We start from the raw sequence: 13,009 nt of genomic DNA, 5'->3' as shown, positions 1-13,009 counted from the left end.
ATAAATGTGGTGCTACTATGTGTCATGCATGACAATAAATGAGATCATCTATGATACTAATCTATGATACTATGCACTATAGAGGTAGTAACATAGACTAGTAACATATGCATGTGACTAGTCTAAGTTACTCCCCACTATGGCCAGCCTTAGTATTATCGATGCCACATATGGCCACGCACAACAGAGTAGGGGCACCTTTTTACAAATTCCTATGGGAACATTGTATCGCAATTCGCAGAGGTGATGGTCTAGGAAATGCAGTTAAGCACTATGATGGAAATATTAAAAATTCTTTTTAAAGATAAGGCTAAGGGCTAAAGTTTGTTGCACATGATGCCATCTACTTTGGAAGATTCACCACTAACATTCCTTAGTTTCTATTTTCCATTGTATTTGTGCGCTTCAATCTTTGTGAAGGGATTGGGCAGCCGCTACTGCATTTTACTCCTGCAAAATGACTGGGAAGCCGCACGCTATGTTTGCATCTTCCGAAAACGTGGTCCGGATTCTTTGCAATATACTCCCTCTTAGTATAAAGTTGGGTCATCTATTTTGGAACGGAGGGAGTATTAAGCACACATTGGTGACTAACTATTTCATGTTTTTGTTACGAGTTGTCTATTTGCAGTAACTGTAAATCAGGATGTCGTTAAAAATAGGGCGGTTCTGAAAGAGTTTGGGAAGAGAGAAGAAACGACACCATGCAGTATTTGGTTTCCAATTGTGCGGCACTGCACAATAATAAGCAACTAACCAAATGATCAAGGATATTTGTTTCCACCTTGAGCTGGAGAGATGCACGTGTGTCTGGACTGGAGAGACGAGTCTGATCATAAGTTAGATTGCTTGTTTTTGAGAGAGATCATAAGTTAGATTTGATCACATGATCTGAGACCAGTCGGTAGATGTTTGTCCAGTTTGTAGATTAGCTGACGTGACAAAAGAACATGCATGGCTTGCTTACTAACGAAGCAACAGAAGGTACGAACAAAAGAGAGCAATCCATCTGATTGGGGCGAGGAATCCGATCGGCTTTCATTCACATTATTGAGTCGCAATGAAATGACGTACCTCCATGAAATCATTGTTCATAGAAAATTTTGTTCTCTTTCATGTTTGAAAGCCCAAACATGCGAGTGTTTCGACGAATTAATCGTATACATGCATGTGAGTGTTTCCACGAATCAAAAAGGCCTTGGTTTACAAACCCGTTCTCAACACAGAAGAAGGATAAGAATTGGCTAATATATATATACCCTCCCGTACATATATAGTACATGATGTCTATATCCACAGGCAAAACAATCAAAAAGCAGAAGATGCTACCATGCTTTTGCTGGGTGCAATGGAGTCTTTCCACTTTCTTAGATTAGAGACATCAACCCCACCTCCCAACCACTTGCTTCCGATATGATCTGTTTCACCTGCCCACCAAGTAGCACACAGATTTAAGGTAGCCGGGATTCCCGAAACAAAACAAAGCAGAAGCATAGAGGACGGAGCTACCCATAGCACTGATTAATATTAGATCTCATGGGGAACATACACCAGGCCGGCGTCAAGAAAGATGACCATGGCGGCGGTGACAACCAGCAGCTACAGGTGGTCTCCGTTCTCGAGCTCCAGGCCGGCGTTGTGGAAGACCAGCCGCAGCCACTCGGCGGATGGCATGCCGTCGAGGCAACCTCCATGGTACGTGCTTCCTTGCCTAGTGCGTATACCTGTGCTCCGGCCACGGCAAGCCAGCATTTTTTTTGCGTGTGAAGTTTATCGCTGTTGCACCTATTTCAATTCCTGGTCAAACTTCTTTTGGATGAAACAACTCTTTCATTATCTGCATTGAAGATGACAATACAAGAAATTTGTTGATTTGTAACGCTGAGATTATGTCGGTTTTGTGATGAAATTCAGGTGGTCAAAAGTTGAGCATCATTACTAGACTGTACTACGCTTCTGAAAATTTTTAGGTGGTTAGAGTGGATTTTTGAAGGAGTTTGGGTTTAGGATCTTTCATCGAATTTCACACAAGAATACCTTTGCCTGCTCCCATCTTAATTGTATGATTTTCCTACACTCAACATGAATCTTGAATTCACCAAAAACCTGCTAAAAGCTCGAGGTAGGCAACTTGAAAAGTTGTAGGTAGGGGCCGGTCACCACTCATATTCCACTTAAAGTCAATATGACTGAAACCTTTTTTTAGGGGAGTAGGACTAAAACCTGAAATAAAACATTAGTCCTCACGATGGCTGGCTTGTAATTTTTTCTCTCTGATCAACGTGGAAATTATTAGGGAGTGTGTAATTAGTATAGTGTTTTTTTCAATAAATTTTGTGATTGATCTATGTCTAATTTGTGCATGCTCTTGCAGTTGGAAAATTGCAAGGCAAACAGTACTGCTACAGATGGAGGCACCGGCAGCAGGATAGATATCCTCGGGCCTGCAACCGAACAGAATATCCCAAAACCCAGTGATCCTCCTCATCCATGCCCGCCGCCACAGTCGCTGCCGGAGGGTGTGCAGTCCGTGCTCAAAACGTCACGGGTCAGATACGATAATCCATCATTCACAACCCTGATTAAGTTTAGTTTGTTACCGCCAGCATCTAGTAAAGTGATCTTAATTTGTTACATGCATGGATAAACACGCGCACAGGTTAATCGAAAGTGCATTGGAGACGGCGATGGCTTCACTGCTTATGAGGAGAGGTATATGCAAATTAACTCAACCTAGCTAGATTTAGTTTCCTGTCCCTGCTCCCTCACTTCAAATATATGACCTAGCTTTAATTTCCTCTCCCTGCCTCGCTGGAAAACTAGCTACTTCAATATGCACATGTGAAATATTTGTTGATAAGAGTAAACAATATTTTTTTAGTGAATTTGGTCTCACTAAAACTAATTAAATCACAATGCTTAATTGTGCTGCATATGTGAATATACTATGCATCTAGAGAATTTGTGAAAACATCTAAATCTCTCACTGAACTGAGCAAAAGTTGGATTTAAATTCAAATTCAAATTCAATTACGTTAACGGAAACACGAGCTTTCATGATATACTCCCTCCGTTTCTTTTTAGTTCGCATATAAGGTTTGGTCAAAGTCAAGCTTTGTAGAGTTTGACTAAGTTTATATTAAAAAGTATAAACATTCACAATATGAAATCAATATTATCAGATGCACCATGAAACATATTTTCATACTATATAGTTTTAGTATTGTAGATATTCATATTTTTTTATATAAATTTGGTCAAACTTTGTGTAGTTTGACTTTGACCAAATCTTATATGCGGAGTAAAAAGAAACGGAGGGAGTATTTTTCTCTCGTCTCATTCAGTATTTCTGTGAGCAGGATTGCAGGTGATACAAACATCCGAGATCCACCGAAATACAAAATTAGAATGAAGTATGTATATTGTTAATTCTTTACATGGATGGTATTGTTTTTAAAGTTCAATGTACCTAACTAGCTAGCCTTGTAAATGGCAACATCTAGCATATTGTATAGAGCTAGTCCTATTTCCATTGTCCACATGGTCATTTTGAGTACTCATGGAGCCCAAATGGACATTCCATGCAAAATTTGTAGCCATTCACCAGCACTGTCGGTTGGCTTTTTTTCTTCTGTCGCTCCCAACAAACACATCATAGGCAGGTAACACTTGCAAGTTGTCACTATTGACATGTTATCACTGACACACTGATTCATATTGGAAGCATCCCAATCTATGATAGTGTCTCATCCTTGAGGGGATTTGTTAAGTACTCCCTCTGTAAAGAAATATAAGATCATCTAAATGATCTAAAGTAGATGATCTAAATGATCTTATGTTTCTTTACAGAGGGAGTACATGTTTGTACTAGTGAGGATTGTGTCTATTGAATTGGCAGATGTGTTTGATAGATTGTCAAATTTCAAATGTAGACATGTAATTGGGAGTTTCAATTTTAGTACATAAAATATATTTTTTAATTATGTAAATGCATTCTTCTTTTCAAATGCCGAAACATATATTTAATAAACAATAAACTTCGTAGTACTATTTCTAGAATTAAATGGTAGTTTTAGTGTTATAGCTACAATTTATTTAAGGATATTTAATACAAATTTGAATTATAAAGAAATTATAACATAATATTTTGAAACATATAATATTGAATTCATCTTCAAAAGTGTTCAAATATCAAGACCAAAATAACTCATACTTGTACATTATATTTACTGATTAACTTGTGTTTGACCTTAGGACTGTATCTACACATAAAAAGTTGTTTTATATTATTTATAAAGCAACATCTCCATCGAGACTTGCCTGGCCGCTGCCAGACTCAGTCAACAAAGACTACATACTCTATTTTCACCCCAAGATGGTAGCAACAATGCCTTCACCAGCAATGCCTTCATGAAAGTAACACCGCACAAACATTGTCCTTGCCAGATTTGACCACCAGGGCAAACCTAGGGTCTTGTCTCTACCGATGACTGGCATTATTTGGCTCAAGTCACAACTCGTACTTTTTATCTATTTTGTCAAAGTTTATAGTAACTAGTACATATTGTCTTATGAGAATTAATTAATGATCATATGTCGTGCCATCGGCTTTTACAATAGGCTTCAAGAGAAGAGTGCATTTACTTTCTGTGAATCAATAGGGGGATTGATGCACCGGAGCTGGATATGGAATATGGCATGGAGTCAAAGGATGAATTGGTGAGGCTTATTGGGGGGAAGCGTGTTTCGATTCTTGTGTATGGGCCAGACAAATATGGACGATCTCTTGGTGACATCTACTGTGACGGTGTCTTTATCCAAGTGAGAAAGAAGATCTGATCTTTTATCGAAAAAAAGAAAATATGATCTAGCTTGTACATCTTTTCCCCCTGCAGTTCTGTGATGTTTGTGTCTAAATTCTTCAGGAACAAATGCTGAAAGGGGGCTTTGCCTGGCACTACAAAATGTGCGACAAACGTCCTGAATTTGCAAAAGTAAGATATCTGATCTCAATCCATTTTTGATACCCCCCCCACCCCCCTCAAATCATTCTAGCATCTTCAACATAATTCTTACAAGCACTTTTGATACCCCATAACTTAGCATATGATGCCGGTTTGTTATTAACCAATGGTCAAAACTCCAAAGCGAAGCACCACCTGTTCGCTCTCCACAACCCTTGTTGTGCCGGCGGCCACCCTTTCCGCGCCGTTCACCACTTCGGTGACGGCGGCCACCGCCCCCTTTCCCGTTGCTATGGCTTCGCGGGTCTCTCTCTCAGGCTCCTCTCCCTCGGAGTCTTCCTCCCCTGCTTTCCCGTCCCCGCCGGCGTCGCGGGCGCGGCCACGGGCCCCCCCTCCGCCCCTCAGGCTCGCCTTCAGCTGCGGTCCATCATCGTCCCTCCGGTGGTCGGCACGGCCTTCGGCCCGCTGGTTCAGGGTGGTGGGGCGGGGCCTGCTGGAGGGCCGCCGCCGCCGGGCGCGGTGGGCTGGCAGGTGAAGCAGAGTCGCCGTCCGCGGGGCCGTCCGTCCCGGCTGCCCCCACGACGCCGGAACCCCCCGGCTACACGTGCTCGCTGCACCCCGGCCGCCGCCAACCTCGCGGGTGCCGGCTGAGCTCCATGGGTGCTGCTACAATTGCGGTAGCGACGACGAGCACATTTCGGTGGAATGCAGGAATCCCAGCTTCTGCGTGCGGTGCCGTGGGCACGGCCACATCTCGCGGGGCTGCACCCGCCCCCGCAGCCCCTCTCCGGTCGACCAGCCGTAGCGCCCTCCTCCTGCTCTGCGCTCCAGAGCGGCGGCCCCCGCAACCCCGGCCGCTTCCCCACCGCGAAGCTCGCCTGTGGTCCTGCCTCCCCCACCCCCTGGCCCCCCTCCGCCCGGGGCTGTCCGGCTGTGGAGCCATGTCGTGCAGGCGCCTGCGGAGGGGCCGACCGAGTCCTTGGCGAGCGGCGTCGGCCCTGAGTTCTTGGCCCCCTTTGGGGGCGAGGGCGCGTTCCTGCCGCGGGTGGGTCTTGGCTCGCCGGAGCCGGTGGAGACATGCTTCTTAGAGGCCTCTAAGGATATCCGGCGGATGGAGGCGGAGCTCTCTCGGGCGGTACTGGTGTCGGTCACGGGCGTGCGCTCGGAGGTGGACTTGGCGTCGGCGGCAGAAGCGCTGCATGCGACGTTCGAGGTCGGTCCAGATGCCATGTCCATATGGCCTTTCTTCCCCGACGACTTCCTTGTGCTTTGCTGTGATGGTGCGCTTCGGGACCGCATGGTGCGCGCCGGTCGGGCGTCTTCTTCCTGGTTCGACCTCTCCCTTAGGCCATGGATCCGGCAGGCGCAAGCCACGACGGTCTTCCTTCCCTACCTCGTGTCGATCTCTCTTCGGGGTGTGCCCGCCCATGCGTGGTGCCAAAGGACGGCGGGTGCGATCCTGCGGGGCCTTGGCTACGTGGTGGGCGTGGATGATGCCACGGCGAGGCGCCATGACATGGCGGCTTTCCGCGTCTGGCTGCGCACGAACCGGCGAGGCGATTCCGCGGCGTCGGCTGCTTCTTATCGACGAGCCGAGTCGCACCCTGTGGGCGGCGGAGGCGGACGGTGGACGCTCGGTGGGCAGGTTGGCACATACGCTGCAGTACCCAATCAAGATCACGGTGCTAGGTGAGCCCTGTGACGCCCCCGATTCAATCGTACACTAATCATACACGCAAACGTGTACGATCAAGATCAGGGACTCACGGGAAGATATCACAACACAACTCTACAAATAAAATAAGTCATACAAGCATCATATTACAAGCCAGGGGCCTCGAAGGCTCGAATACAAGAGCTCGATCATAGACGAGTCAGCGGAAGCAACAATATCTGAGTACAGACATAAGTTAAACAAGTTTGCCTTAAGAAGGCTAGCACAAACTGGGATACAGATCGAAAGAGGCGCAGGCCTCCTGCCTGGGATCCTCCTAAACTACTCCTGGTCGTCGTCAGCGGGCTGCACGTAGTAGTAGGCACCTCCCGAGGGGTAGTAGTAGTAGTAGTAGTCGTAGTCGACGGTGGCGTCTGGCTCCTGGGCTCCAACATCTGGTTGCGACAACCAGGTAGAAGGGATAGGAGGGAAAAGAAGGAGAAAGCAACCGTGAGTACTCATCCAAAGTACTCGCAAGCAAGGAGCTACACTACATATGCATGGGTATATGTGTAAAGGGCCATATCGGTGGACTGAACTGCAGAATGCCAGAATAAGAGGGGGATAGCTAATCCTGTCGAAGACTACGCTTCTGGCAGCCTCCGTCTTGCAGCATGTAGAAGAGAGTAGACTGAAGTCCTCCAAGTAGCATCGCATAGCATAATCCTAACCGATGATCCTCCCCTCGTCGCCCTGTGAGAGAGCGATCACCGGTTGTATCTGGCACTTGGAAGGGTGTGTTTTATTAGTATCCGGTTCTAGTTGTCATAAGGTCAAGGTACAACTCCAAGTCGTCCTGTTACCGAAGATCACGGCTATTCGAATAGATTAACTTCCCTGCAGGGGTGCACCACATAACCCAACACGCTCGATCCCATTTGGCCGGACACACTTTCCTGGGTCATGCCCGGCCTCGGAAGATCAACACGTCGCAGCCCCACCTAGACCAACAGAGAGGTCAGCACGCCGGTCTAAACCTAAGCGCCAGGGGTCTGGGCCCATCGCCCTTAGCACACCTGCACGTTGCGTGGTCGCCCGAAGCAGACCTAGCCTAGCAGGCGTTCCAGTCCAATCCGGCGGCGCCGCTTCAGTTGCTGACGTCACGAAGGCTGGCTTACAGACGTCGAGTGCCCATAACTGTCCCCGCGTAGATGGTTAGTGCGTATAGGCCAGTAGCCAGACTCAGATCAAATACCAAGATCTCGTTAAACGTGTTATTTTGAAATAACCGCGAACGCCGACCAGGGCCAGGCCCCCTCTCTCCTAGGTGGTCTCAACCTCCCTGTCGCTTCGCCACAAAGATCCACTCAGAGGGCCGTCGGGACAAACGTCCTTTCGGACCCAATCCGTGGAATCACTCGCGGGTACTCCTACGAGCCGACCCGTCTTTAGTCACCACAAGTATCATATATAAAGTATATAGTATATACCCATGATCACCTCCCGAGTGATCACGGCCGATAGTAATAGCATGGCAGACGGACAAGAATGAAGGGCCACTGATGAATAAACTAGCATCCTATACTAAGCATTAGGATTGCAGGTAAAGGTACAACAGTTGTAGCAACAAGACAGGCTATGCATCAGGAATAGGATTAACGGAAAGCAGTAACATGCTACACTACTCTAATGCAAGCAGTATAGAGGAGAGTAGGCGATATCTGGTGATCAAGGGGGGGGCTTGCCTGGTTGCTCTGGCAAGAGAGAGGGGTCGTCAACACCGTAGTCGTATTGGGTAGCAGCGGCGTCGTCTCGGTGTCTAGCGAGAGAAGAGGGGGAAGAAACAATAAATATAATGCAAACAAATGCATGACGATGCATGACATGACAAAGCGTGATGCTAGGTGTGCCCTAACCGCGGTACGAGGTGGTACCGGGGTGAAGGGAAAAACATCCGGGAAAAGTATTCCCGGTGTTTCGCGTTTTTCGGACAGATGAACCGGCGGGGGAAAGTTGCGTGTTCGGTATGCTAGGGATGCGTGGACGAATGCGGTTGCGTATCCGGATTCGTCTCGTCGTTCTGAGCAACTTTCATGTAGAAAGTATTTTCATCCGAGTTACGGATTAAAAGATATGATTTTCTAAAGATTTAAATCATTTTCTAATTTTAATTAGTTATTTATTCTAACATTATCCAAAACAGTGAATAATGACGCATGCATGACATCAGAGTGATGTCAGCAGGTCAACTGGTCGGTTGACCAGTCAAACCAGACAGGTGGGTCCAGTGGGACCCACATGTCATTGTCTGGGTCACTAACAGGGGGTTTAGTCTAACTAATCTGGGTTAATTAGTAGGTGGGGGCCCAGTAGTCCATGAGAGATTAGGTTTTAATTAATTAATTTAATTAATTAGCAGTTTATCTATTTCTTTTTATTCATTTTATTGCATGGGGCCCGCATGTCAGTGCCACTGGGCTGCCCAGTCAGCAGTTGACTAGGTCAACCCAGTCAACTGGGCCACCAGGGCCCACTGGCCAGCGACACAGAGGTGGGCCCGCCTAGCCACGTGGCGGATAGCGCCGGAACGACGCCGGTGAGGCAAAACTCGACGGCACGGCTCAGGCGAGCGTCGGGTTTCGTCTACGGGGCACCAAAACGAGCGCGGCCGGGCCCGTTAGAACGACGAGACGATGACGCGTCGGTTGGTGGTGGTTACGCGGGCAGTGGTGGCCGGAATCGAGCGCGGCGAGCTCATCGGCGGTGAGGTGGTTCGGGCGTGAGACGAAGACGGCGACGCAGCGCGCTTCGGGGCTAACGGGAAGGCTAGGGGGGAGCTGCGCGACGCGCTGAGCACAAAGGGCTCGGCCCCATGACCATTTGGTCACCGGAAGGGCGCCGGCGACGCGCGCAGGCGGCAGCACGGTCGGGTGAGTGGCGAACGGCGGCAGCAGGGTGCAGACGGGCGAACTAAAGGGGGGAGGTCCTACGCGTTGTGGGGAACACGTTGCGCACGGGCTCGTGACCACTTGGTCGCCGGAGCCAGGCCGACGACGAGCTCGGGCAGAGCCGCGTTCGGGCACGAGGTGGGGAAGGAGCTACGGTGGCGGAAATGCTTGGGAAAGAGAGGGGGGGAAGCGGGGGCTCACCGAGCGGCACACACGGTGGCCCTTGGGGGTTTAGTAGCTACAGGGGCGTCGCCGGAGTTGGTGAAGAACGGCGACACGTCTCGTCGGAGAAGAGGAGGAAGACGGCGGTGTCGGGGCATTGCGGTGGCTCCAGTCTCCAACGGGTTGCACCAGTCGAAGCAACAGACGACGACGGCCCTTGGAGACACCGTGGGGCGGCGAGGTGGGCTCGGTGGCCGTGGCTAGGCCGGAGACATGGCGTCGGTGGCGCTCGGAAGCGGAGGGGAACGAGGGGGGAGAGGCGCGATGGATCTGAGGGGGGGAAGGCGCAGGAACCGAGGCGAGAGTGGGGCGAGTGAGAGGGGAGCCCGAGGGGGCGCGGCGTCGGCGTCCTTATCCACCTCGACGCCGGGGAGCGGGTCCGGTGGCGACTGCCCCCTGTAGCGGCGCGCGACCGAGGAACAGGAAGGGGGGTGCGGTGCGGGGAGCTGGGCCGGCTGTTGGGGAACGTAGCAGAAATTCAAAATTTTCCTACGTGTCACCAAGATCTATCTATGGAGTCATCTAGCAACGAGGGAGGAGTGGATCTACATACCCTTGTAGATCGCGCGCGGAAGCGTTCAAGAGAACGGGGTTGATGGAGTCGTACTCGTCGTGATCCAAATCACCGATGATCCTAGCGCCGAACGGACGGCACCTCCGCGTTCAACACACGTACGGAGCAGCGACGTCTCCTCCTTCTTGATCCAGCAAGGGGGGAGGAGAGGTTGATGGAGATCCAGCAGCATGACGGCGTGGTGGTGGAAGTAGCGGGATTCCAACAGGGCTTCGCCAAGCGCTGCGGGAGGAGGGAGACGTGTCATGGGAGGGAGAGGGAGGCGCCAGGGCTTAGGTATGGTTGCCCTCCCTTCCCCCCACTATATATAGGGCCAAGGGAGAGGGGGGCGCAGCCTTGGCCCTTCCTCCAAGGAAGGGTGCGGCCAGGGAGGAGTCCCTCCTCCCCAAGGCACCTCAGAGGTGCCTTCCCCCTTTAGGACTCTTCCTTTCCCTCTTCTCTTGGCGCATGGGCCTCTTGGGGCTGGTTCCCTTGGCCCATATAGGCCAAGGTGCACCCCCTACAGCCCATGTGGCCCCCCGGGGCAGGTGGCCCCACCCGGTGGACCCCCGGGACCCTTCCGGTGGTCCCGGTACAATACCGGTGACCCCGAAACTTATCCCGATGGCCGAAATAGCACTTCCTATATATAATTCTTTACCTCCGGACCATTCCGGAACTCCTCGTGACGTCCGGGATCTCATCCGGGACTCCGAACAACTTTTGGGTTACCGCATACTAATATCTCTATAACCCTAGCGTCACCGAACCTTAAGTGTGTAGACCCTACGGGTTCGGGAGACATGCAGACATGACCGAGATGACTCTCCGGTCAATAACCAACAACGGGATCTGGATACCCATGTTGGCTCCCACATGTTCCACGATGATCTCATCGGATGAACCACGATGTCAAGGACTTAATCAATCCCGTATACAATTCCCTTTGTCTAGCGGTACGATACTTGCCCGAGATTCGATCGTCGGTATCCCGATACCTTGTTCAATCTCGTTGCCGGCAAGTATCTTTACTCGTTTCGTAACACATCATCCCGTGATCAACTCCTTGATCACATTGTGCACATTATGATGATGTCCTACCGAGTGGGCCCAGAGATACCTCTCCGTCACACGGAGTGACAAATCCCAGTCTCGATTCGTGCCAACCCAACAGACACTTTCGGAGATACCCGTAGTGCACCTTTATAGCCACCCAGTTACGTTGTGACGTTTGGCACACCCAAAGTATTCCTACGGTATCCGGGAGTTGCACAATCTCATGGTCTAAGGAAATGATACTTGACATTAGAAAAGCTTTAGCATACGAACTACGCGATCTTTGTGCTAGGCTTAGGATTGGGTCTTGTCCATCACATCATTCTCCTAATGATGTGATCCCATTATCAACGACATCCAATGTCCATGGTCAGGAAACCGTAACCATCTATTGATCAACGAGCTAGTCAACTAGAGGCTTACTAGGGACATGGTGTTGTCTATGTATCCACACATGTATCTGAGTTTCCTATCAATACAATTCTAGCATGGATAATAAACGATTATCATGAACAAGGAAATATAATAATAACTAATTTATTATTGCCTCTAGGGCATATTTCCAACACCGGCTGGGCCGACCAGGCTGGTTGCGGGCCAGGGGGGCAGGAGCTATGGCCGTGCGGGTGGGTTGGCCGGTTTGGGACCGGCTTGGCTAGCAGCTGGGCCGATTGGCCCAGTGGGGAGAGGGGGTTATCCTTTTGTTTTATTTTCACTTCTTCCTTTTATTTATTTTCTTTTCTCTGTTTTATTTAGTTTAGGGCACTTAGGTATTTTGTAAAATTGTGTCCTCTACACCATAATTACCAGTGCTATATTTGGCACCCACCGAACATTTTTGTTTCAACTTTTAAAAACTTTTGTTGTTTGCCATTTTTCTGAATTGATTTTTGGATCGGTTTGAACTAACGAAGGTTTAGCAACAGTAATCACCGATGACATGGCATCATTAGGAGAGTTTTACTGTAGCCTAATTATCTGGGCGTTACAAATCTCCTCCACTACAAGAAATCGCGTCCTGAGATTTAGGAGGTAGAAGGAAACAGTGCGGGGTATTCATCTCGAAGACGATCCTCGCATTCCCAGGTAGCTTCGTCTTCAGAGTGATTCGACCACTGGACCTTGAGGAACTTGATCGCCTTCTGACGTGTGCGGCGTTCAGCTTGGTCGAGAATGCGGACCGGATGCTCTTTATAGGAGAGATCCTGTTGCAATTCAAGCACTTCATGATCCACTGCTCGGATTGGGTCCTTGAAGCATCGGCGGAGCTGTGACACGTGGAACACATCGTGAACCTGAGAAAGGTTCGGTGGAAGCTCCAGTTGATATGCCACTTTTCCACACCTCTCGAGAATAGTGAAAGGACCAATATAGCGGGGAGCTAGCTTTCCTTTGATCGCGAAGTGGTGAGCACCCTTCATTGGTGTAACTCGAAGATAGGCCTTTTGTTGGGGAACGTAGCATAAATTCAAAATTTTCCTACGTGTCACCAAGATCAATCTATGGAGTCATCTAGCAACGAGGGAGGAGTGGATCTACATACCCTTGTAGATCGCGCGCGGAAGCGTTCAAGAGAACGGGGTTGATGGAGTCGTACTCGTCGTGATCCAAA

The 13,009-nt window shown here is 49.4% G+C and overlaps 1 protein-coding gene across 3 annotated transcripts in view; it reads left to right on the top strand.

Annotated features, from left to right (window-relative positions):
- Positions 1-1,359: 1,359 nt before the first annotated feature.
- The window catches only part of LOC125539996, a 54,998-nt gene continuing 43,348 nt past the window's right edge, over positions 1,360-13,009 (top strand). Inside the window, exons 1-6 of one of the 3 annotated variants that reach the window (XM_048703559.1) lie at positions 1,360-1,695; positions 2,375-2,548; positions 2,660-2,712; positions 3,360-3,413; positions 4,662-4,821; positions 4,926-4,994. In XM_048703559.1, the coding sequence (XP_048559516.1) occupies positions 1,537-1,695; positions 2,375-2,548; positions 2,660-2,712; positions 3,360-3,413; positions 4,662-4,821; positions 4,926-4,994 (669 nt within the window). In that variant the 5' untranslated portion in view covers positions 1,360-1,536. The remainder of the gene's footprint in view (positions 1,696-2,374; positions 2,549-2,659; positions 2,713-3,359; positions 3,414-4,661; positions 4,822-4,925; positions 4,995-13,009) is intronic. The other 2 variants (XM_048703556.1, XM_048703557.1) reach the window with 2 other exon arrangements.

Source organism: Triticum urartu, chromosome 2 (genome assembly GCF_003073215.2).
Source record: "Triticum urartu cultivar G1812 chromosome 2, Tu2.1, whole genome shotgun sequence".
Lineage (NCBI taxonomy): Eukaryota > Viridiplantae > Streptophyta > Magnoliopsida > Poales > Poaceae > Triticum > Triticum urartu.
The sequence above is the reverse complement of the archived record's forward strand: the minus strand, read 5'-3'. Positions and strand labels throughout refer to the sequence as shown.